This window comes from Palaemon carinicauda, chromosome 1 (assembly GCF_036898095.1).
Source record: "Palaemon carinicauda isolate YSFRI2023 chromosome 1, ASM3689809v2, whole genome shotgun sequence".
Classification (NCBI taxonomy): domain Eukaryota; kingdom Metazoa; phylum Arthropoda; class Malacostraca; order Decapoda; family Palaemonidae; genus Palaemon; species Palaemon carinicauda.
In genome coordinates this window covers 268,604,360-268,630,334 of record NC_090725.1, presented here as the reverse complement: position 1 = coordinate 268,630,334, position 25,975 = coordinate 268,604,360, and the positions used below count along the sequence as shown (strand labels likewise).

The 25,975-nt window shown below is 41.6% G+C and overlaps 2 protein-coding genes across 2 annotated transcripts in view; one reads left to right on the top strand and one right to left on the bottom strand.

The window, feature by feature from the left end:
* LOC137645972 (protein MTO1 homolog, mitochondrial-like) overlaps window positions 1-17,333 on the bottom strand; it is an 88,839-nt gene extending 71,506 nt beyond the window's left edge. Inside the window, exons 1-4 of the mRNA XM_068379054.1 lie at window positions 17,282-17,333; window positions 15,279-15,438; window positions 3,073-3,230; window positions 2,641-2,804 (exon numbers count right to left, since the gene is read on the bottom strand). Of these exons, the coding sequence (XP_068235155.1) occupies window positions 2,641-2,804; window positions 3,073-3,230; window positions 15,279-15,438; window positions 17,282-17,333 (534 nt within the window). The remainder of the gene's footprint in view (window positions 1-2,640; window positions 2,805-3,072; window positions 3,231-15,278; window positions 15,439-17,281) is intronic.
* Window positions 1-25,975, top strand: part of LOC137656205 (BTB/POZ domain-containing protein 1-like) — a 406,727-nt gene that overhangs the window by 366,700 nt on the left and 14,052 nt on the right. The window lies entirely within an intron of this gene.

Genomic DNA, 25,975 nt, shown 5'->3' with positions numbered 1-25,975 from the left:
GTTAGCGAACGTCCTGAACGTCAACAGGAGCATCAGCAAGTGGCCTAACGTCCAAATGTGGCTGAAAATCCACACGAGACCGCATCGAGTGTGGTTCTAAACAACCTGACTGACGTGACTTAGCTACGCCAACGTCAACAGGAAGCACAAAGGAACGTTAGGTTGGCTGAAAGCCAGGATATCGATGAGATAAACGGCTAGACTCAACGGACTAATCGGCAGAATAGTCTTCCATAAGGGAGGCAAGCATATTCTGCATGTCTTGCCGTACAACCCATTAAGGATCAACGGAAATGGTTGTGGTAAGAGACGAGGGTAACGTCTGTGACCGCAACACTTTGCCAACAAAAAAGATTCTCGGAGTCTGTGTTACGCTTTTGTTAGGCGGCGAGCAGTTTTCCGATGACTGCATTGGGTCAGAGCTGTCCTAATGGCTGCAAGCAGGACGCTGGACCTGTCCTGAAAGGACTGACTTTCGCTTAAGGGCTTCGAAACCTTATTACAGGTTTCTTATGCGAAAAGCCTTCGGATGACGAGGAGAAAAAACGTCTCTCTCGCCTTATGGTAGGGGAGATCTTGGTAAGATACACCCGATACCATAGAGGGAAACGTCTGTTCGTTGATCAAGGCCTCTCGAACCCATAAGTCGTTCGACATTACTTCTCCCCTGGGCTTGGGAGCTTGCAAGAGGTCCCGGACTAGGTGAACGACAGGCACGAACAGACGAACCCTCGGACGCAACACTGTAACACTTAGCGCAATATCACTTTATCACTTCGATTTTCTGTTTTGCACTTATTTCACTGAAATTGAAACTTTTACTGATTTCTACCTGAAGCACGCAATTCTACCCTCATCAAAAGGTAGTAATTGCGAAATCAGTCGTATAATGCAAGCTCATTAATACCAGCAAAAAACAGAAAACATATTTTAAGATAAAAAATTCAGTGGCTGGGGAAGAGACTAAACACTAGTTCATTCAAAACTACGTTTTCAATCTCTAACCGCACATAGCCTGGGGACGAGAATAAAAAAAAACTAAAAACGTTTTATCCTTTCTCCCCGTACCGAGACTAGGGACGAGAGCAACTCGAGAACAACGTTACCTGCTTGAACGGAACGTTTTCTCTCCTCTCTCTCCCTTCGTCTCTATCTCTCTCTCTCTCTTTCTCTCTTGATTTCGCACCTAAGAGAAGAGCCCAATTACATTTCGTCAAAAAAACGTTATTTGACCAAAGGAAAAAACTGAAAGGTTTTTCAATTAAAAAGTTCCTTTAAAATAGAATTTAAAACATTTAAGCTTTGAAAGAAGAATGAACAAAACGTCAGAATCGATTTACTCTTTCTGCAAAGTGAAACCGTGATACTCTCTCTCTCTATCGTAACGATAGAGCGCAAACTGCGTAGTATAAATAAACTAAACGTTAGTTCATCTTTGAAAATAGTACGAAGACTATTCAAAGAAATTCTTTCATAAAATATTTATTAAAAATACTCATTTAAAAGGTTTTAAATCATTAGCTCTTTAAAAGCTATTTACGATTGCAAAGGGCTCAACGTTGTTTAACTTCGGTTTCCAAGATAGGACCGCCTACTCTCAGGAAAGGTCGCATATAAACAAAACATTAAAATTTATTTTTTATGTTTATTATAAATGGAAAGTTAATCGAAGAGGCCTAATAAAGGCGGAGAGATATAAAATATATAGAGGAAAATCTATAATTAATTTATAACGTGATAAGATAATTACTAAAATCCTAAACACACTTCCGTCTAAGGGAAGGGTCGGCCATTTAAGAGTCAAAGAAAGTCCATGCTCTCTTTGTCACCAAAAATTAAATCTATCCAAAACAAGTTCAAGATTTAAGATGAAGAAAAAACACCTGCACTGCGAAAGCTCAAACCAGAATATAGTACTTCACCAAAGATGATGGGAAAAACTCCAGGTTTCAACAGCGAGTAAAGTACGTCTTGTCGACACGTCGACAGAGAGAAAATTGAGTCTTTGTTTACATGGAGCTTGGTATCTGGCCGACAGCTGGCGCTGATGGGCACACCCGCAACTTGTATAGCGATCGCTGGCGAGTTTTTTTTGTACAGTTTTTTGTCTGTCGAGCAACAGAGTTGCAGCTATATATTCACCGGCTAAGTTAAATATTTAAAATATCACAATACGAAAGCCACTCCAGAACGAATTAATTTTATATCTAGAGGTATTACCAGTAAAAGCTAAGAGGCTGGACAACAAGATGGTAGAAAGAACAGTAGAACAGAGGTGTAGGCAATTGAAAAAGACATAAATCACAGTTCTAAAAAATCTAATTTGAAATAAAAAAAAAAAATCCCTAAAATTTTAAATGAGTTGCATGTACATTTGATGAAGAGCCACTAACAATGAAAATATCTGAATGGGAATAATCCTAAGTCCTTGGCAGCCATGTTATGAGTTTTGTTAGGGTGTTGCTTCATCCAATAAAATTTGTACCAAGATGGAATTGGGATATGGATTTGTTAAAATGCAAGATATAAATACAGGTACTACATAAATCACTTCATAACAATCAAACATATACCATATTCAGTCACATTACTCAATGGAAGGAAAGGGAGGAAATTTAAAGAAAACTTTGCATTTGATACCTTTGCTGCAGCATTAATTCCAGCTATGATCCCTTGGGCTGCAGCTTCTTCATAACCAGTTGTTCCATTTATTTGGCCTGCTAAGAACAGCCCTGATATTCGACATGTTTCCAACTGTGGTGTAAGTTCTCTAGGATCTACAAAGTCATATTCCACACCATACCCTGAGAGAAAATAGTATATATTTATCATCAATATTGCATTACTAAAATCAACTCAAAGAAAGCTATATTAGTCAAAAATTTACTATTCTAGAGAAAAAAGCAAGAAAATAAAAAAATATATAAAATCTATAAATATTCATAATTCACTCTAATAATAACATATATAATCAAACTGAAGAAGAAATCACTATCAGATCATCATGAAAATTTTAAAGTTCAACATGTATTTCACTCAAAGAATATCACCACGGAATTAAGCAAAATATACCTGGTGAAACCATTTCACAATGTTGAAGCCCAGGAATAAGCCTGAGCAAAGCTTGCTGGTGTTCAGCTGGCATAGTACATGACAAACCTTGTGGATAAATAAGACTGCTATCTAAACCCTCTGGCTCTAACCATACTTGGTGCTGACGGCCTGCAAATCTTGGGAAATAAAATAAGAAGTGGAAAATTCATTAGAGTAAACGACAAATTCATAACATAAAAAAGGAAAGTACATACATTTTATATGAGTATTTTCATCCAGTGAACGCAAGTTTTCAAGAACAAAAATGTCAAAATACAGTCAAACCTTATCATTAATGCAGTTATGTAGCATACGCATCAAAATTCTAATAAATTGATGCACCTTAATGGCACTCACAGATTCCCTATTTCTTCATGTAATTATAAAAACTTGTTTATCTCAGGCTTTAGAGAAAAGATAAAAAAAATAACAAATTCGAAGATAATTTGTATTTTTCCTAACCATACAAACCTTAGCTATTTACAAAGGGTTACCTTTTAGCGCAGCTGAAATGGCGAGCCATTAGAATTTAACGAGGGTGTATTACCCCCGCGCTAGTTAGCGGGGGGGTAGGGGACTGGTAGCTAGCTACCCCTCCTCCCCCTCACACACAGGTGAATGCTCACTTTCACTTAGAGGTAGGACTTGTCTTGGGGGACAGGGCTGGCGGGCAAATATGTGTAAATAGCTAAGGTTTGTATGGTTAGGAAAAATACAAATTATCTTCGAATTTGTCATTTGTTCCGTAACCGAAATACAAACCACGCTATTTACAAAGGGTGACTTACCCCTTAGGTAGGGTGGAAAGTCCCCAGCCATACTGGCTTTGGCTTTACCCGGGGACTCAGACTCCGAGTGAGTCGCACTCGAGAAAAGGAGTCCCTGCACCTCACAAGTTCCTTGCTCCGCAAGGAACCATGTGGCCTACGTAAGCTTGTGTGTGAAGGAAGAAGTGTGACCCGTCCTAGGCAGTTGACCTGGAGTTCCAGAAGGAACTCTGGGTTAGGACGTTCCCAATACCACCTCGTCAGGGTATGGGGGACGCGACAGTATTGACTCAATACTCGGAACACAAGGAAGCATGGTTTACCTGCAGAGGTTCGAGGTCAGCTATGCAGAGACCAGGATGCTGCTTCCCCGTAGAGGGGATGATGAAGAAAGAAGTAAGGGCCAGACATACTTCTTTCGTTCATGCAGACTAAAACCTGATAACAATGCCCTCAACCTTCTGCTACCTGTCCAAAAAGGAGCCTGAGGTTAGACCAGCTGTTGTGTAGCCACCACAGAGCGATAGAAAACGTATCGAGACTCCTGTGGATCACGCCTTGCAGGAAGCGGGCTGCGAAGGTCATTAGACGCTTCCAGACTCCAGCTTGTAGCACCTGCGTCACAGAGTAGTATTACTCGAAGGCGAGGGACGTTGCAATGTATCCAACATCGTGCTGTAGGGCGACGTGACGGGAGAGGGTCTGGAGACAGGTCGAGATGAATGTCCTTGAGTCCGGGCTGAAGAGGTATACTGGTGACTCTCCCCCATGTCCTCCTTGTGCTCCCAAATCGGCTGCAACTGAGGACAAACTGCAGCTGTTCCCAGCGCTAACCTCTCGATTCCTTTACTGGCAAGAAAGAGAAGGTCTTGGGACATCAGATACAGAATGGAGACTCGAAATCTTGAATGAATCGGACCGAAGGGCTGGGACCCCCAGATTCTGAGTCTAGCCAACAACTCAGGAGCGAGCCTGAATGTTGCCTTCCCCTCTTCCTTAGAAAGGGGGGGAGTCGTAAGAGACCAAGAAGATTGCTTACACACTGGCCGTGGCCAGAGTGAGCAGGAGACCCAAGGCGGAATACAATCCGAGGCCTGTCGTAAAGGGTCTTGAGAAGATCTCTTAAAGGACTAAAAGTCCGAGCCATGCTCCAAGTTGGAGGTCTTCCTCCGACTAGGGCAGGGACGATCGTAGCTTCGCATGAGCGAGGATAGATCCAGCGGGCAGGAAAAAGTTATTCCTTTAAGCCTTAAGGTCAGGGAAAGGCTGAGCGACAGGCTTCATTGCCGAGAGCGGAAAGGAGTTTCCTCCCGCCGAAAGGCAATAAGACCGTTATTGCTGGAGAAGAGGCCTCAAGGGAAGAGGTATATCTCCCACGGCACCAACCACCTTAAACTCTTCACTTTGCCTGGGAGACCCCTGTGGATGACTATCGCAGATGACGCGACCTCCGTACCGCGATTGTAGCGGGTTGTCTCTTCTTGAGGAGGAGGCGTAGTGTCTCCAGGCATGAAGCCGAAGCGACGCCCCAGTTCGGGAGAGATGTCGCAGTGTGGTTGCTTGAGTAGTCTGCGCCGTGGGAGAAGCTCTCCTGGGAGTTCCGTCAGGGGAAGCAGAGGGTCCAGAAACCGTTCTGCGCATAGTCCCAGTGGAGCTCTCCCATTGAAAGGTTGACAGACAACCTCGTCTTGTTGAGACCCATTGTCCACAGACAAAAAGGAGGGAAGACGCAGGCGTCGAAGTTGTCCCACCATCACCGGAATGCATCTTGCCAGAGTCTCGGGGTCTGAGACTAGGGAGAAGAATAGCGGAAGCTTGAGGTTCCAAGCTGTCGCGATCAGGTCCCCCAGACCAGTACTTGCTGGTTACCCAAGGTCAAAGACCCCCAGGTACACTCTCTCTACGAGGCTCTGCTCGGATAGTCTGAGAGAACATTCCCCTTCCTGGAATGAGAGAGCCGATGGTGGCATTGAGAGAATCTCAATCATCTCGGTATCTCTACTGCAAGATGTGAAGGTGTGAAAATGCGTCCCCTGCTGGTTAGAATACGCCAGAATCATGAAGTCGACGCGCACGGGGTGACTCGGCAGGAGCTGTAGAATCTGTAGAGGGGCCAGACTAAGGCCCCTAAGCCTGCCTGAATGATGGAGAGGTATCCTTCAGGTCTTGACCATAGGCCTGGACCGGAACATGCCCCCCCCCTTTCCTTTGACGAGTCCGAGAACCGCATCAAGAATGTGGGGAAAGGACGAGAATATCCACTACCATCAAGAGGCTCCATAGGTCAACACTCATTGCAGGTCTAATAGTTCCGCTGGTCCCATAGGGGCCAGGAAGTCCGGTTAAACATTGCCTGAAGCCACTGGAACTTGGATCGCCCCACATGGAACTTATCCTGAGGCGACCGTTCGGACTATAGACGGGTCAATGAGGAAAGGAGAACTAGGAAACGTTTCAAGGTAGGGCTGAAAGCTCTGCTTGACTGAGAACAGGTACTGCGACTCTCCTCAGTCTTGCCACAGTCAACCGAAAGGAAGGCTCGGAGGATGTGGTAACAGAATCTGGCGTCCCCAGATGGTCACCCATCCAAGTACCGACGTTGCTTAACCTCGCTGGACGGACGAGAAGCGGGGTTTCCAACGTGGTAAGGCCGTTGACTCAATATCATGGCCAGATACTCCAGATGTTGAGGCAGAGGAAGAGAAGGCTCCAAGCAAAATACCATGAGCCCACACCCATGGTAAGCATCCGGAAGCTTGTCCCGGCGCTGAAGAAGGTCGAACCCGAGCCTACCGGAGTTGACCAGCCCTCCAAACAGCAGAGGAGGCGGAAGCCTGCGCCTTAGCGGCCAAGAGGAAGGCAGGGAGAGTTCTCTGGGGAAACAAACCTGCTATGCCACGGCGGGATAGCCACACTGCATCATAAGCAGGAATACTTGCAGTCTAGGCTGAATTCGACGAGCACCCTGGAAGATGGATGGAATGGAAACTGAAAGTACCCGTCCTTCCGATCCAGGGTTTAAGGAGTCCTGTCGCCTCGTTACCAGTCTGATCGATTCTGCTGGTCTACGCTGGCCGAAGTTTGTTCGACAAACTTGATCAGGGCTGAGAGGTCGACTACGGACATCCCCTCTCAGATCCTTCCTTACAAGAAAGGATCGACTGAGGGGGTCGGGCGTGAAGCCGTCGATGATCCTAAGGAAGACCTTTGCCTAAGGTATGGATCATTCTGCCCAACCGGGCAACTCTGCTGACGCTATGGCATAGAGGTTCAGAGACACTGAATTCGCTGACAGAGACGGCAGGCGCGATATCCTTGGCTGATCACAGAGATTGTGCGGGAATGGGCATCGGGAAGCTGTCATTCGGATGAGTAACCTTAAGCATCCTCCCAGCGAAAAACCTGCAATCCTAGAGTTCGTGAACTCCTTTTAGGACTATGCTCCCCCGGGGGAGTCTCCCGTGCCATCTGTTCCTGACAGGAGGAAACTGCAATTGGACACCTTGTCCCAGTTGTCGTAGCCGATAACTTAGGCCGACGTGGTTGAAAGAAAAGGGCGCTGGAGCCCTGCAGAGTCTGGAAGAAAGCGCCTTGGAGGAGTGAAACCGGAAGTCGATTTCCTCCGCACAGCAGCTGTCTAAGTCTCTGTCCTTGGGCACAAACAAACTCTTCTCAAGGATGGAAGGGTGTCTGAGGTCGTCGACCTCCACAGATGAGACACCCGAAGGAAGCCCTCAGTCAGCGCGTCCAGATGGTACAACATCGAGCTTGTCCGCAAGTTAGATACTTAACGACGAAAGGCCAAGGTGCCTGAGCTCGAGAGGAGGAAAGTACCCCTGATCCTGTAGCTTCCTTGAACCAAACCTCGGGCCATAACCGAGGAGGGAAAGAACCTGGTAAGCTCCCAGAGGAAGGGGTAAGCAGTCACCCCTTGCCCGATGGAGAAATCTCGAACGGAAAGTTCCCCCGCCAAAAATCCTTCCAGGGAATGACGGGGAAGGGCTAACCCAGGTTCAGGAAAGAGGAGTGTTGCTCAGATCTCCCTTAAGTTTCTCCTATTCTTGCAAGTGCCATGCTCTGCGTTTACGGGGTGAGGCCGTGTTCTGGAAATACGCTCCAGAAGAACTCGCCAGGCTGGCCATGCTGCGAAAACCCCATTGGGAATCGTGGTCGCAATCACCCTGGAGCTCGCGCGATGGTAATTCAAAGATTTTCGCATGGGCGAACGTGGAAGCGCCCATGCGTGGTCACGCAAACGAAGGTGAGCGAAGGATTGCAGAAGGAGGGAGAGCGTGGTAGGAAGGGCGAGAGCTGGTGGTCGGCGAGCGATAACCCATAGACGAGCAATGGATACTGCAAGAAATAAGCCGACGTTTGTGCGAAGAAACACTGTAGGTTTGCGCGACGGAACACCATCCGTCCGCGCGATGGAAAAACCGTTGGTTCGCGCGTGGGCGAACATTGGAGAGCATGGGCGCGGACGCGCATGAGCGTAAACGTGCAGGCACGTGGGCGTGTGGGCGCGCAGGCGAGCGGTCGTGAGGGTGGGCAGGTGGATGAGAGCGAGTCCGAGGCGGCGAACGCAAGCGTTAGCGCGATGGCGAGGAAACGCGCTGCCGCGTGGGCGAGGAAGACCGCTGGCGATATGGATCAACAAGCGATCGGTGGTGAGCTCTAACGCGCAGGTTGGCGATGGCGCGTTGTGTTATGCCGACGCGATGGTCGAGCAGCATGCGCAGGTGAGCGATCGTGCGTTGGCGAGCAGTATGCGAAGGTGAGCGATCGCGAGCAGCATGTGCAGGAGGGCGATCGCGCGATGGTGATCAGCATGCGCCGGGTCGCGCGATGGTGATCAGTATGCGTAGGGTCGCTCGATGGTGATCAGCATGCCAGGGTCGCGCGATGGCGATCAGTATGCGCAGGTGGGCGGTCGCGCGATGGCGAGCAGCATCTGCAGGTGGGCGATCGCGCGATGGCGCACAGCATCCGTAGTTGAGGGTCGCGCGATGGTGATCAGCATGTGCAGGGTCGCACGATGGTGATCAGCATCCGCAGGTGTGCGGTCGCGCGATGGCGATCAGCATCCGCAGTTGAGGGTCGCGCGATGGCGATCAGCATCCGCAGTTGAGGGTCGTGCGATGGCGATCAGCATCCGCAGTTGAGGGTCGCGCGATGGCGATCAGCATCCGCAGTTGAGGGTCGCCCGATGGCGATCAGCATCCACAGTTGAGGGTCGCCCGATGGCGATCAGCATCCGCAGTTGAGGGTCGCCCGATGGCGATCAGCATCCGCAGTTGAGGGTCGCGCGGTGGCGATCAGCATCCGCAGTTGAGGGTCGCGCGATGGCGATCAGCATGCGCAGGTGAGCTAGTAGCTGGCGAACCATGTTCCTTCAGAAGTGTTGGAGAACGTTGGCGTGCCGGCTGTAACACACGCGGGCGATCCGGAGATCGCCGAGAGACAGGTGATCGCTGGCGAGCTGATGATCGCTGACGAGCAGAAGGCTACGCGTGGAAGCCTGCGCATAGAAGAAGAGTCCTTGACCCTGACCTGAACCGAAGTTCTAGATCGCGATGGGCGCACAGGGCGCGTAACAGGAACCAACAGGAACAGCAGGGATGATCATCTTGAAAGCGCTGACGAACAGGAGAGCGCTGACGAACAGGAGAGCGCTGATGAGCAGAAGAGCGCCTGTGCGCTAACACTGAGCAGGAGCAGGAGAGAACACAGCAGAAGGGCGCGCAGGGAAACCCTGACACGCAAGGGAAGAACCCCCGTGGGGGCAACCCTTTGCCCCGAAGGGATCGTTGTCCGCCGGGAGACTGATGTCCGTTGGAAGACCGCTGTCCGTCGGGAAGACCGTTGTCCGTCAGGAACACCGTTGCCCGTCGGAAGACGAGAACAGACTGCTGTCCATCTGCACCAAGGCGGAAGATCGAGAAAGGAGTTGTAGGCTGCAAACGGAGATCCAAAAAGGCGCCTCCAGCACCCTTATAGGGAGATGAGAGGCCCTTACGACGAGGCGGACGGTGGGCCTTACGGCGAGGGAGGCCAACAGCAACAGAAGAAACCTCCGAAGAGGAGTCTCTATGAGTGTACTCTCTCGCGAACGAAAGAGAAACACTTCGTAGAAGAGACTGGTCAGCCAGTGACCTAAAAGGAGCAATCCTCCGAAGAGGAGCTCCTGCAGTTGCCCAGCCCCTTGAGCGAAACTGCAGGTGCGACCGCTCAGCACCAAGAGCATAGTCGCACGAAAAAAAGGCAAGAGAAGAACCCCCCAAAAGGGGAAAAACTTAAGCCTGGACAGGAAAAACTTCCCTCGGAAGGAAAGTTACCCGCCCAAGGAGGCAAGCCTCCTGAGAGTTCTAAAATGAACTGAAGAGCTGTCCGTCGTCACGGGAGTACTTCCAGTAGAAGGAGACACACCCCTGACGAAAATACAAGGGGGGACGCAGCAACAGCCGGATCCCCAGGACTCAACCAGACAGCTCACACCGTTGCCATATTACAGAAACGAACTAGATCGGTAACTGTAAAAAAATAAAACAAATAATATTAGTACACATTCATTCCCCCGGGAAGGCTTCGAAGAGGAATCCCGAGGGAAAGGAAACAAGAATTACACAACAGGCACGTGCCCTCACAACCACTTACACTCACGGAAGGAGAGCTGTAACCAAAACAGAATTATAACAATTATAATTATGTAACTATGTAATTATGTAATTTAAAAATGAATGAACACTAAAGAAAGAACGAAAACCCCGAAAGGAATCGTTCTACAAGATGAAAAACAAAAAACAACTACAATTAGATTCATAACTAATTGAGACAAAAGTACGGCGTAGCAACCCCCCCACACGGAAAGGAAGCCAGGAAAGGAAGCTACAAGGGCGTAGTAACACGTAGTAAAAGGGTGAACGACCTCAAGAGAGAGAGAAAGACATAAGTCAAACTCGATCGCCACCCATAAAAATACGCCGTGGAGGCCTAACTGCCGAGGACTCCACGTAGATATCGTACACTACACACACAAATCTGAAAAGGAAACTTACTTATTTCTATACTCAAATATATATACAAACATGAAAACATGTTTACATATATATTGAGTAAAAAAAAAGTAAGCGATTAAGTAAAGACAAAACAAACAATGGCTGCCAAGAGAGGACCAAGACAGAGATGTCTGTCACAGTCCGAGCCAAAAGTGAAAGTGAGCATTCACCTGTGTGTGTGAGGGGGAGGAGGGGTAGCTAGCTACCACTCCCCTACCCCCCCGCTAACTAGCGAGGGGGTAATACACCCTCGTTAAATTCTAATGGCTCGCCATTTCAGCTGCGCTAAAAGGTAACCCTTTGTAAATAGCGTGGTTTGTATTTCGGTTACGGAACAAATAATAGTATTAATAGTTACATACATTAAGTACAGGAAAGCATTCAAAGTTATATAACAGCAATAAGAAAATTATAAAACCCTTATTTCATAAGAGGGTAAAAACTTTACTTATATATTATACCAACGTCAATTTACTCTCCACACTTATATCACTTAGTATGCTGAGTTGTACTTAGTCTTATATAACTCAATGCTTCTTTATCTTTTCAGTAAAAGTGTACTGTACTGTATTCACAAATATACGATTATAATTACATGTTAACTGAAAATACACAAAAGGATTAAGTTATATACATCAAAATACAGCACAGCATACTCAGTTATATAACTGGGGATAGGAATATGAGACTGATAATTATGAAGAGTTTTGCAGCCCTTGTGTAATACTGGAATGACTTTCTGCCTTTTCTATCAATGCCTGTTCAGTATTCAGCTGTGGAATTCTAAAGCCTTACCACAAATTTATGTCAAATCCACAAATAGTAAGACAGACTGTAATCCAGTTACACCTTACTGTTGTAAAAAAAAAATCAAACAACGTTGTTTTGTCAAAGGAAAATCGTAGTTTTGGGAGGTATTATGTAGTCCCCAAGGTCTTTCCTGTTAGGTTAAAACAGGGAATCCCAGATAAAAGGATATACCAAAGAATTACCCTCTTCTCTGCTATAGGGCCAAGGCATCACCACACAAGACTGGACTCAGTACTGTATGTATAAGAAAGACACTCAAGTTCAGGCTCTCTAGAAACCCATCACAGCACCTATGAAAAATTTTAATAAAACTTTTCATTTCTATACTCACCTGATGTTCATATTGCTTTGTTCTCAAAGCTCGACTTATATCAATGCTACCCAATAAATCTTAAAAATTCCTGTTCCTACAGGCTTCTTGCTCACTGCAGAGTTGGTAGACAAACCTGATATATTAAGTCTCACAAAGGTTGATAAGGCTGCAGCATCCTGCTCACATAAGCATCACCTCAAGAATTGGGAGCATAATAACCTTATACAGTACTCCATTGGTTTTGGATGTGGTCAAGTGATGATGCAGGTCTGAAGACACTGTAAGGTCTGCCTTTTCACCACTGGTTTGTGGATTTCCTTGGTATACACATCAAGGGATAACCAAAGCCTACTTTGAAATCATGCATGAAAAAGACCTTAATTTGGTACTGTATTAGATTGGTAATAATCTGTCTAGTAGAGTAACAGGTTTACTCACTAAACAGGAACTTGAAATATCAGCCTTATTCTGCATTTTGGATAGTTTATTAACTTTAGCCAGAATTAACTATTTAGTGTACCTGGTAGTTAATTTGGCATTATTAAATAGTTTAACTTTAACTTAAATACAAATTTAAAGTAATCTTTCTAAAAAACATTTTATAAGTTATACAACACTTCAAATGACTGATGTGTATGATATAGAAAGATATGTTCAAGCAAGTTAGTCACTAAGCCCTATATTTGTTTAAAGACTGATATGAGTTAATGGTTGAATTTTTAAGATTACAGTGCATCCAGCCATTCAAACAACATGAAATCAAACAGATTTAGTAAATCCTTATGCAAAAAGAAAACCAGTAGTCCGAGGGAAACACACAAAACAATAATAGATATGTAAGAAACACTTATTTTATGAACAGAGGAATAAAATATTTAGATTACCATTTTGGCATATAAGAGAGAAACAATTGTTTAGTGGTACTTATTTAAATTTAATGAGAGGAGAGAAATAAGGATCCAGCATAACATCTGTCTGTTGCCTCATAAAAGGGGCTAGAAATGTGTGAGTGTGACAATTACACTGCATAAGGTCTAAAAAAATAAAGAATTTGAGCCTCAGTGAGACGATCTTGAACATGGGATAAACCGAATACCACCAGAATTGTTAGTAGACACGACAGTAGGACCATTAATTGCCATTTACGCATATTGGTTAGGATTTAAAATAAGGTAGGTTAAGCCTGAAATATTACACTGAATCTAGAACCAATTGGATTTCTGAGCTACACAAAAAGGTTTTAATGGCATTAAATTCGCAATTATTATTATTATTATTATTATTATTATTATTATTATTATTATTATTATTATTATTATTATTATTATTACTAGCCAAGCTCCAACCCTAGTTGGAAAAGCATGATGCTATAAGCCCTAAGGCTCCAACAGGAAAAAAATAGCCCAGTGAGGAAAGGAAATAAATAAATAAAAAACTACAGGAGAAGTAATGAACAGTTAACATAGAATATATTAAGAACAGTAACAACTTTAATATAGATCTTTCATATATAAACAGGAGATCAGATTCCAACCTCCCTTGGGGTGCAGCAATCACTAGGGGGAACTCCACATACTACCAGACTAAATCATTAGGGGAACTCCACACACCACCAAACCAAATCATTAGGGGAACTCCACACACCACCAGACTGAATCATTAGGGAAACTCCACACCCCACCAGACTGTAAAACCCCTGATGTAAATCCAAGACCTTCATGCTCCTACCACATACTCCTCGGGGATATATCAAGAGGATTATGCACAGAAGCCACAATAGCATGTGCACTATATGAAGGAAAGAAAGAGGTGAAAGACTTCCTCCATTTCGTCTTGGGTGTTCCCAACACCAACCCCCAGAGAAGGCCAACACTCTTCCCTTTCATAACATGAGCATGCCACTACACAGGAGGCCTTAATCTGCACTTGGCACAGGGGGATGATTGCAAACAATCATGACCCCTACAGGAAGTGCAGAGAGTGTGAGGATCTATATAAAGTTTAGCCCTAAACCAGTTGCCACAAGCATCCTTTCTCAGCAAGTACAAATCCCTTGCTTTACATCAATTATCAATAGTCAGCAATTACTTCTCAAAATTAAAAGAAAAACACCAAAGCCCTAAGTTAGGTCACACTATTAAGTCTGTACTCATTGCAGCTGAAGACCAAAGTGAAAATTCTTTGATAGATACTCATCCAAGCACACCTCATGTTGTTAACTACCTTGTTAATGAATTCAACGGCTGTTCTTGCTTGGTTGAAGGTGATCCTTATTTTAATGGATGAAAGGTTTGTATACGTGAAGGAACAAATCTCTTTCATAACCACTATACAATTATAATTAAAGTCTCCAACAATTGCCTAGTTTTAGTAGAATGTGCCCATTAAACAGTGGTGTTCAGGTGCAAGGGAGAGTAAGAGATTACAAAAAATATTATTCATTGTAACTTTTATACCATTTGGGTACAGAGATATTAGGTATCAAGCAATTACAAGAATGATAACCTACAGTACTTTAATATCCTTCAATGCCTTTAAATTAGACCATTTCCTAAAACCTTTAGACAGATGAATATTTTGTGAACCTTAGAGGGCATTATAAACAATGGTTGTGATTCTTACAGTGATTCATTGTAACTGTTTGTGTTTAAGTGTTTTCAGTATAGTAAACATGGAAAATATTCGGACAAGTTTAGTGTATGATAATGAATAGTCTTCTCAAACTTAAAGGAGAAAGGAAAACAAGATGTAATAAATAAGTTCACCTGAATAAAAAAAAATAATGGTTCTGTATAAAAATGCATGCCTTTATCGATTATATGATTTCTTTATCTGAAATAGAGGGTATTTAATGTAAATATATTTTGAGCCAACATTTAAGCAAATGGAATGGGTGAGTTACAATCACTTGAAATTCAACCTTATGATTTCTGTTGAGTATTGTTGAATTTTCAATACATTTGTCATCTTTATATCTACAGTGTTCATGGTAGAATGCAATCATGTTGCATAACCAGGGTTAAACATATATGGAGTTATAAATTCAGGAGGATATTATCCACATCTTACAAATCAACAGTTATGGGGTCAGAGTAGTCTTAAAAGTAAATCCTACGGATTAAAAATTTCATGCTTTCTTGAGGGACCTAAAATCCACCTACAAATACAGGGAACCTATGTATACTGTATATGAAAGCATTTTGTCCAATACTTTGTGATATTCTACATATGATTTCTTACCTAAGAACTTTTGATTCAATTGAAGGGCAGTAACGAGGACCAGTTGTTTCTTCTTGTACATGACGATTTTGATGCAATGTTTCATGTACAATGGTCTCCACTTCTGGAGTTGTGTACGTTAAATGGCACATCAGTTGGTCTGTAGGCTGTGGAAACAATTCTTAATTCCCAGGGTACCACACAATACTCACCCAAAGTCTCACTAAAATTTTATTAATAAACTTCAGGCATTTTATTGTCATGTTTGTATTTCCTTATTTTTTATCTCTTGGATATACTGTAAAAATGATTTTTTGACTTTCAAATCTTTTGTAATTCTTATAAAAAAAATCCTTTCTTAAAGATTTAAGACCACTTATGCATATAGTGCATTACTTAGGTACAGTATACTAAACATTTTCATTCACAAAATAATTATAGCTAAAAAGGAATTTGCCTATAAAACTTCACAATTTTTCTTATAAAACTTGAGTTTTTAACAACACCAATTTTTTTTTTTTTTCAATCTTCAAAAAATCTTTTAAGACAAGTTTAGATATTTCCTCTTAATCTGAATCTGACAAGATACTCACAAAGTTAGGTAATTTTTAAACAGCAACATGAAATGCTTTAAGCATTAAAACATGGCCACAAGTTAAACCTACAGTCAGCCCTCGCTTTTCGAGGGGGTTAGGTAACAGAGACAAGCGCGAAAAGTGAGAAACCGCGAACACTTGCTGCCCTAGGATGGGGCAGCTCATAACCTACCAACTCGCCAGCCATTATCTACCTGAGGTTGACTAACACACTAGGTAACCCACTGTACTACACTAGATTTTTTTTCCTCTGCTTTCTATCATGGTATTTTAGTTCTTTGTACTTTTCAGGTGTAATTGTACATTAGTACGACTTCAGTATAAGGCAAGATAACTAACAAACCAAAAATCCTCACCATGACTCATAAAACTATTCAATGCCACACCACACTTATGTATACATTTCAACAAAACATTTGTTTGTATCTAACAACACTCGATGATACTGTAGAGTAAAAAAAAAAAAAAAAAGCCCCTTATAGTTGATGGTCGAAATGTACCAGAAATTGATATCAAAAGTAGAAAAAGCTTTAATGGAAAACAATTATCTTTTTAAAAGTCAGGATTTTATAGAATGGATATCTGCTTAAGCTTGTCGGTCTAAGCTGACAAAATTGAGTGTCGTGTTTTAAGGTTTTGTTTACAGTAAAATACTGTATTACACTATCAGTAGTTTTTTGAATAAGTGTATGGATATTTGTCCTACCATAAGTGAAAAAATAAAATAACAAGACATGACCAAAACATCACTAAATGTTTACAAAGAGAGAGTGAAAATCTTCTTTTTTAATTATAATGCCTATTCCTATTTTTAATCATCACTGTACATTATATATATTGAATATCAAATATTACTTAAACATAATGTATGTAAGAACTTCTTTCAATCATCTTTTATTACTGTATTAGAATTACTGTATAAAGGGTTTATCACTGAAATGTTTATATGTGTTAGCTATAAAGTTGTGCTGTTCTGCTTTGAGCGGTTGGTTTGAAAACATCGGTCCGCAAGAGTAATTATCACGAAACTGCGCTTATGTAATTTCTAATAAATATGTTATACGATATTCTGTATCACAAATGACAGAACACACAAAAAGCGAACCGGCAAATAAGAAGGCCCAACTTTATCTCCATTTCAGCACACTGTCCCCCTCTTTCAACAGGGTTAACTTCCAGATAAACAGCTAAAACTTTAAATGGTAGAAAGTTGGAGAGTTTCTTAATGAACACAGTACTGTACTGTTAGCTATATTTTTTTATCAAACCAGAATACTGTTGAGCACTGTACATATAAAATTTCACTAAGCTCTTTATTATTCATTACTTTGCCATCAGGATATTAAGCTTAAGTATATTTTCAAAAAGGATTTTGTTAACAAAGTTACATGTCTGTTTTGTAAATTACATTTACAGTACAGTAAATACCTGATACTAATAAAGCTGCAATCCTAAGTAATTTCTTAGTAATACAGTACATATCAATCTATTGATTTATTCAACCTTCCCTTACTTTAATACATGCTGTGACAAAATGTATTTCTCATATGAAGAGTAAGGTTATGATTCAAGTGATTAAAGCCCAATTAGCTATCACCTTGTGTGAAAGTCTTTCTAGCTCTAAGAACAACAGGAGATTGTACTTTAATTAGAACATCAAACAAAACAAAGTTGAAAAAGAGTTGATAAGAAAAAGGGGAGGGAAAAAAAAATACCAGTAAGTAAAGAAAACACAGTACCTTCACCATATTGCAGTACATTACGGATTTATAAATATTCTAAGTGAATCTATATCATGGAAGTCCACAAACCAAAGTGTTCTAAATATAAAAAATAAGGCCCTGCTGTCGATGCATTGGAAGCACAAACCAAAGCACTGACATTGGATTAGTATCATCAATGTGTCATCCCAAAGTCAATCTGTATCTTGCCCAAAAAGGACTTGATTTTTAAGTGCTTCTTCTAATGGACAATGCTGGACAGAATATGATCATCCTGTATCATAAGGGCGTAGAGGTAGAATTCTTACCAGAAAACACTACATCACTGATTCAGCCCCTGGATCAAGGTGTTATTTGTGCATTCAAGGCACTTTACATGTAAAACTCCTGGCAACCTCTGGTATTCTAGGCATGTGGTTGGTAACTTCTTGCTGAAGGAATACTAGTGAGGGTACACCATTGCAATGTGTTTCCAAAATATTCAGCAGGCAATAAAGTAGATGAAGAAAGAAATACTCAGTGCTTGCTGGAAGAAAATGTGGCCAGAAATAGTCAACAACGATAAAAGATTCTCTTCTGTCAAAATTCACCACTCTGCAGTGGATAAGGCAGTGAGGCCTGTGAAATTGTTAGGAGGAGATGGCTTCAGAGATATGACTGCCAACAATGTAAATAACCCGATCAAGGCCCATTCAGATCTGTTAATGGATAAAGATCTGACAGAGATAATGAAGTCCACAAGTGAGGATGAAAAAGAGCTTGAAGACCCAAGGGAAGATGAGAAAGTTAGCTTAACACTAAGACACCTATCAACTCTACCCAAAACAGCATGAGAGCTTTAGACAATGACCAAAGATTGGGACCTTCAGATGATTCTTGTGTTGGAGTTCAGAAATGCAATGGACGGAGCCATGGACATTTATAAAAACATCCTTTTGCATAAAAAAAAGGCAGTCAGCAACTTCTGATCATTATGTTCCTTATCTGCATAAAAAAGAAGACACCTCAGCAAAAATAAAGGCTACTTAATTGGACAACAACAACAATAAAGACGTTGCAGCACCTAACAAAGTGTCTGCTGAAGTGGTGCTTTCAGAAGTGCATTACCAGTACTGCACAGCTAATCATCATCATCATCATTAATCAAATTAACATGTTTTCTCGCTAGTGAGTTCTCTGTTCTAGCCTTACACAGGAAAGTCCTTGGATATCACACAGCACTTTAACTCGAAAAATAAGGTTTTCCTTTGCCAAAACTCATTTTCTTCGTTTACATATATATAATGTCTACAGTACAATTAGGTTTTAGCTTACAAAGTTATTGTGACTGTATAATGGATATACAGTACAGTATATGAGTTTTGGGAGAGCTCTTAAAAGCTTAAGTTTATAGATAAAAAATAATTTAAAAAATTTATATCATAGATTTCTGTATCTACTATGCGTTCTTAAGCTATAGTGAGGGACCTGGAACATAACACAAGAGATAGCCGAGGGATTACTGTAGAACAAATGTTATGGGGCGCATCTCATTAGCGCTGCTTGGAATTATGGAAAATCAGATTATTAAATTTTTTGGGGTTGGAGAATGCCTATAATTCATGTTTTAAATACTGATCTTAACGGAAAACAATTGATTTTATTGCTAAAACATCCTTTTTTTACGTAAGCACATCCAGTCCCTTATGCATCAGTTTTCTGACCATTTATTTACTTTGTCTTCAAGAGTTTGGGGAAAATATATTCATATTAGTTTCCCATAAAAAATTCTCACTAACACCTCATAAAAAGCTTTCAGTTTTCTATGTTTTATGATAACATCATATGGTAAAATTTTGCTGCACGTTTTTCTACGTTATATTCATCATATTTACTTGTTTGCCTTTTCATATATTTAGAATTTTTCTTTTTATGATTATGTTCAAAGATGTACAGGTATCAGAGTTGAATAATTAAATATGAGTAGAGTGTAAAATTTGCCCAGAAAGTACAGTATATAACAAGAGTATATTGTGCTAGCAACATTTTATTCATGTGTAAGCATTTGGTACATGAAACGTATATATTTCTGGGTTTGAGGGAAGGAGTTCATGACTGCTTAGTAAATAACCCTGAAATATGATGGTTATGTCCTTATGATCCCTATTCATGAGGTATAATTACCAGCAAAAGCCCATACTAACCCATAATAAAGTTAATCAAACAATTTCTAAAAAAGACTTTGGTGGCCAATTTCTCAAAACATGAAATTTTCAAAAATTTAAACCAAATTTTTTTTTATTGACCAATATTTTCCATTCAAACATGAAAAGACATAAAATTTTATGCTCTAGAATTTAAAGAACAGTTTATAAAATTATAAAATCTGATACTGTATACAAAAAATAGAAATCTTTACTATTATTGCCAATGTCCTTGGAAAAAATTGATTTTTACGAAGGAAAAATCTATTTCTGGGCTCGACCTATGTCGCTCCGCGAAATGCTCCTTATAGCACCATTTCTAAGGTACAAATATTGGTAAATATACCAGAGAAAAAAGGGTTGCATGGAATGCCAGGAATTAACCCAGCTCGCTCACTTCTATGAGTGTCGGTATAGTTACTGGGCCATGATAGAACCACGACCATAGGTCCCTCACCAGTTAGACCTCTCCTTCATCATCATCCCCTGGAACTACGAGGTGCTGACCTACACCCGACTGCTGCCTTCTACTACGACTATCCTCCCCTCACCCCTACACCTCCCCACCCCCTTATCTTCATTCCTCCTTAGCACCAGCGAAGGTTCAAACGTGTATAAAAACTTAAGCCTGATAAGAAAAAACTGTTTTATAATACTTTTGTTAATAAAATTATCTTTAAAATGGTTTTTAAATATTGAAAATCAGATAAGAAACAAAAACATATAAAAGTTTGAAATGACCCCAAAATAACATTGTTTTAATGGGGCTGATTCATGCTTCTTAAATTTAATTTGTATTTTTCTTAGCTATGCATGCCTGAGTCCTTGGAAATAAGGAAATGTCTTCTATACAGCTGGAACAGCCATTGAATTTGTAAACGACAGGTGGTGAGCGTGTATTAGTAGCTCCACCTCCCCCCACATCAGAAACTCTTAATTTCTGACCTTCGATTCAAGACTAAGAAGGGGGGGGGTTTGAGTTGAGGTGGTAAGTTTACCTTTATAGGATTTTGGTTTGTATAGCTAGGAAAATACAAAGAACAGAACTTTTAAAATTTATTTGTTCTTACTTGTAGACAAACCTTTCGTCCTTTAAAGTATGGAAACTCACTGACTGGTGAGTTGGAAGTTTGCCTGGAACCCAACTGGTTGGTTCTTCTTTTTTAGAAATATCAGTCTGTCCTTTATGGTAGCAAATAAGATGACTCCAGCAACTCCCTAGATGTTTAACAGAGGGATAAATAGGCTGATACCACTGGGCCTGTACAAAAAGATTGGTATGTGGTCAAAGGAGAGATCCCTTCCCAGGAGGGTGAGAGCTGTTCGGAATAATATAGTAGGCGTATGATGATCAATGGGTTCATATATATTCCATCCTCTTCCTCCTGGTCTAGGGAGGATATGGGCAATACTTCTCTAGATTCTAAAGAATGGAGCTCAGAAATATAGCTTACCAGCATCAAGTCAAATCTAGTGAGTAACTTTGTTTCACTCCTAAGAGTTGCCATAAATAAGATACTTCCTTTTCTGTCTCAGAGCTGGGCTGGGTACACAACTACTTGAGCAGCCACACCATAGGACCAAGCACGTAAGTGTCAAAGGATTTGTGGGTATACTCCCATGGGTAAAAGGCCATGAAGGTTGTTTGATGTTTCCACACTATATCCTTCAACACCTGGCTAACTGCAAGATTCCTCCTTAAGGCTAGAGTGAGGACTATAACCCTAACTTAGTGAGCCCTGTTCCTAGCTGATATCTCAATCCTCTCAGCAGTTGAGGTGTGCACTTTACAGATAGTCTCACAAAGTTATAAGAAAGTCTTAGACCTGGGATTGTGCACCAGGAGGTTAGGGGTTTTGGTCACAAAATCTGGTACAAAACTAAAGGTGACCTCCTTCCTACCTATCAGTGTGGGTGACTAAATATGAGAGACCTTGCACCTTGCCCGCTCTCTTCGCCAATGCTAAGGCTAGCAAAAAGAAATCCTTAAGAGTCGGATCCCTGTCTGACGATCTTCTCAAAGACTTGAACAGGGTATGCATAAGAGCCTTGAGAATGAAGGTTACATCCCACTCTGGGGACCTGAGGTCCCCAGGTAGGTAAGACTGCCTTAAAGCTCCTCATGAGCATAGACAACACCCACATGGAGGAGAGGTCTATACCCATCAGTCGAAAGACCAAACTCAAGGCTGAGATGTAACCTTTGACATCCATGACTAAGCAGCACTTCTCTCAGCATGGAAGACAAGGAAATCGGCAATAAGGGCTAGAGATGTTACAGTTGGAGAAGTTTCCCCTATATGACACCAATTGCAGAATATGGCCCACTTTCCCTAGTAGACAGCTGCAAAGGCCCATCGCTGGTATCCAGATACCTCTTGTGCAGTGCCTCGCAAAAAGTCTTTCACTAGGAGATGCTGGAGACTCGGTTCCAGTGTTTTCATGGACTGCTGGTACCTCTGAAGGTGTGGCTGAATGAGAAGTGTGAACCATTGGGATAGTTCTCACAAGACCTCAACTATAAGTGTTAACAAATTTGGATACCACTTGGCATGTGGCCACCTGAGCACCTCCATGGTCATCCTGAGTCATGGTGTAATTAACACTGTTGATCAGCGGGCAGATCAGGTGAACAAAGGAAAGGCGTAAGTGTCCAGGTGATTCCATGGGTGTTTACAGCATTCTCAAACACAGCCAATGGATCTGGAATGGAGAAGCAAAACAAAGATATTCCTGTTTAGCCATGTAGTGAACAGGTTGATCCCTAGTGAACCCCACAGAGCAAGAAGCCTTTCCTATAAGGAAGGATGTAGGAACCACTCTGACCCTACTACAACCTGTTCCTCGTGACTGAGTATGTCCTCTAGTACACTCTACACCCAAGATGTGCATCAGTTTTGTCAGCTCGCAGAGGGGGAGCAAAACTGTGCCACCTTGTTTGTTGATATAATCCAACAAATACTAAATACTACCAAGTGCCTCCTCAAATATTCTTGGATTCCTTGCAGCACTAGAAAGGTTCATTGCATTTCTTGGACAAGGATGTGCAGATGCTTCCCTTCTCCTGACCACACTCCCAAGATAACCAGGTTTCTCAGGTGGGTACCCCACCCCTACTTGGATACATCTGAGAACAGTTGCATGTATGGAGGCAAGAAGTTGAGTGGGACTCCCCTGGTGAGGTTTGCCTCATTTAAATGCTCAACTGGAACAGGAAGGTAAGGATAAAACATAGAGGCTGACCAGTGATCCTTATGCTGCCATGTCTATCTGCATTCCCAAGTACAGTAGGGTCCCGAATTATGCGAGAATTTGGTCGATTAATGACCTCGTATAAATGGAAAATCGCATATTTCGAAACACACAACTAACAGAAATAATTCCATTGCGGCCATGGCAACCAGCAATTTGCCTATTCAAATGTGTTTACTACCCATTTCCAATACTTTCTTTGTACTATACCGTATTTCTTTATAATATCAAATTGTTCTTGTAAATAAATCAAACATTTAATATACTATAAAGTTCTAATAACTTGAAAAATGGTTAAAATTACAACCAGGATAGGTGTAAACACCATATATTTCCCGTTATAACATGACCCAAAATACAGACAAATTTTAATTTTTGTCATATCTATTGTATAAGACAACTGGTGAATAGCAAAACCATCACTCTATAGACTAGCTTTTGTTGTATGATTGAAAATCCAGAATTATCAAAATAAAGGCGATTTTATATTATGCGTTTCCTAAACACGCTAAAAAGCACAATAGAAAACGACAACCAATGTTTTGTTTACGTTTATCTCTGATCACAACGAAGAAACAGACGCATTTATACATCTGTGTATAGTATTAGTTTTTGCATCGACAGCAATCTTACCAAGTATTGATTATATGTTGATTTTGTTATTACCTCCGCCAGGAGGTTATGTTTTCGGTTCGGTTTGTTTGTTTGTTTGTCTGTTTGTCTGTCTGTCTGTGGACAACGTAGAGGCCACATTTCTACACGGAATCACTTCAAACTTGGCCAAGTAGTTCCCCAATGTGTATGGAAGAACTGATTAAATTTTGGTCAAGGTCACCCCAAGGTCAAGGTCACAGGGGTCACTGGTGTCACTATGACATAAGTGGCCATATCAAGAGACAGAAATAAAGCACTGACTTTTGCATAAGCCAACAGGGAAGTCCTAGTCCAGGCGCAACCCATGGGTGATGTTCAAATTTATAAAGGTCAAAGGTCAAGGTCATATTGGTGCATTATATCAATGTCATATTAAGTATCAGTGGCAAATGAACAAAGATCACTTGAAGGTCAAAAGTCAAGCAGGTCACTTGAAGGTCAAGGTCACGTGAAGGTCAAGGTCACGTGAAGGTCAAGGTCACCTGAAGGTCAAGGTCACGTGAAGGTCAAGTACATTTGAAGATCAAGGTCACTTGAAGCCAAGGTCATGTGAAGGTCAAGGTCACGTGAAGGTCAAGGTCACTTGAAGGTCAAGGTCATGTGAAGGTCGAAGTCACATCAATTCATGATTCTAGGACATATGGCGCTCTAGGTCACCTTGGCGGAGGTATGTCCTCTACGAGGACCATGTCCGCGTTCAGGACTTGCTCACTTGTTACCAATGTTCTACTTAATTTTTCTTAGAACTTCCAAATAAATTAAATGAATGCCATTTATATAATGTTTTTCTTTATGACGCCGCCTGAAATGGAAACCTTCCATTTGTTTACGCTCCATCTTCGATCACAATAAACAAACGAACGCAATAAACACACATGGTCAAAGTGATAACTAATGATATTACAAACATTTAGTAAACATTATGTTTATTACAAATATTTTACTTATCGTATCCATATAAATTCCTAAATTCGTAGCAAAGCTGGAAAACTTTTTTTTTCCTTACGCGTTTAATCCAGAATAGCAAACTGCCGCTAATGATAGAATGATAATTTACGATAATTCTAAAACTGTTACGAAAGATAATTGTCCTTTCTATATCCAAAATACTTTTCCTAACTTCAGTTATAAGTCAACTTGTACCCACCCTCAATTATGGAACCATATGCAAAACGTAAAAGAAGAAGAAAGTACTAGTGCCTATTTTTAAAGTCATCAAACAATTAGGCTACCGCTATTACGTTCGATGTAACAGAGAGAGAGAGAGAGAGAGAGAGAGAGAGAGAGAGGAGAGAGAGAGAGAGAGGAGAGAGAGGAGAGAGAGAGAGAGAGAGAGAGATGAGAGAATGGTTTTAAATGTACTAAACAATAAATATGATAGGTTTATAACACAATTGGTGCTTATGGTAATATTAACTGTGTTGATGGTTTGAATAAATTAAGAAATGGTGTAAACAATTCTTTGTTAACGTATTCGTATGCGCATATTCGTGAGAGCAGAAGCTAGACATCAGCTGATGTGATCACAGCCAAAAGTAAAACAAAAAGAAGACAGCAATACTCGATTTTTATAACACACCCGGAATTTAAAAACATAAGTACATGTTTTATTATAACGCAATTGACTATTTAAAGAGTAAAAATTTTCTGGAATAGAATGGTGTTTCCTAAAAAATAGTGGGTTTGCTGACGAAATCGGATACCGTATTTTAAGCTATGATTGAAATGGATGTATACACGGTATAATTTTTTCGTTTTGCATTAATTGACACTTTAAGAAAAACCGATTTTGGTTTCTTCATCTATTTATAAGTATTGATATAACACGAGAGAGAGAGAGAGAGAGAGAGAGAGAGAGAGAGAGAGAGAGAGAGAGAGAGAAGAGAGAGGAGAGAGAGAGAGAGAGAGAGAGAGAGAGAGAGAATCAGCTGTTGTAATCAAATGCCGGTGTTTTTGTGTTTCGCGGACCTCCTGAAGCGAGGAATTTATCGCCACAACTAACAATATCCATGTTAATTTCATTCTTAGACTCAAGTTGCCATATGTGAACTAAGGTTTTTTTTCTTACGGAGGAGAGAGTGAGCGGAGAGAGAGAGAGACGAGAGAGAGAGAGAAGGGAGAGAGAGAGAGGAGAGAGAGAGAGAGAGAGGGTTTCTGGCATCAAATCTCTCTCTCTCTCTCTCTCTCTCTCTCTCTCAGATAGAGAGAGAGAGAGAGAGAGAAGAGAGAGAGAGGAGGAGGATCGAGAGAAGAGAGAGAGAGAGAGAGTAGAGAGAGAGAGAGAGATTTCTGGGCATCAAAATCTCTCTCTC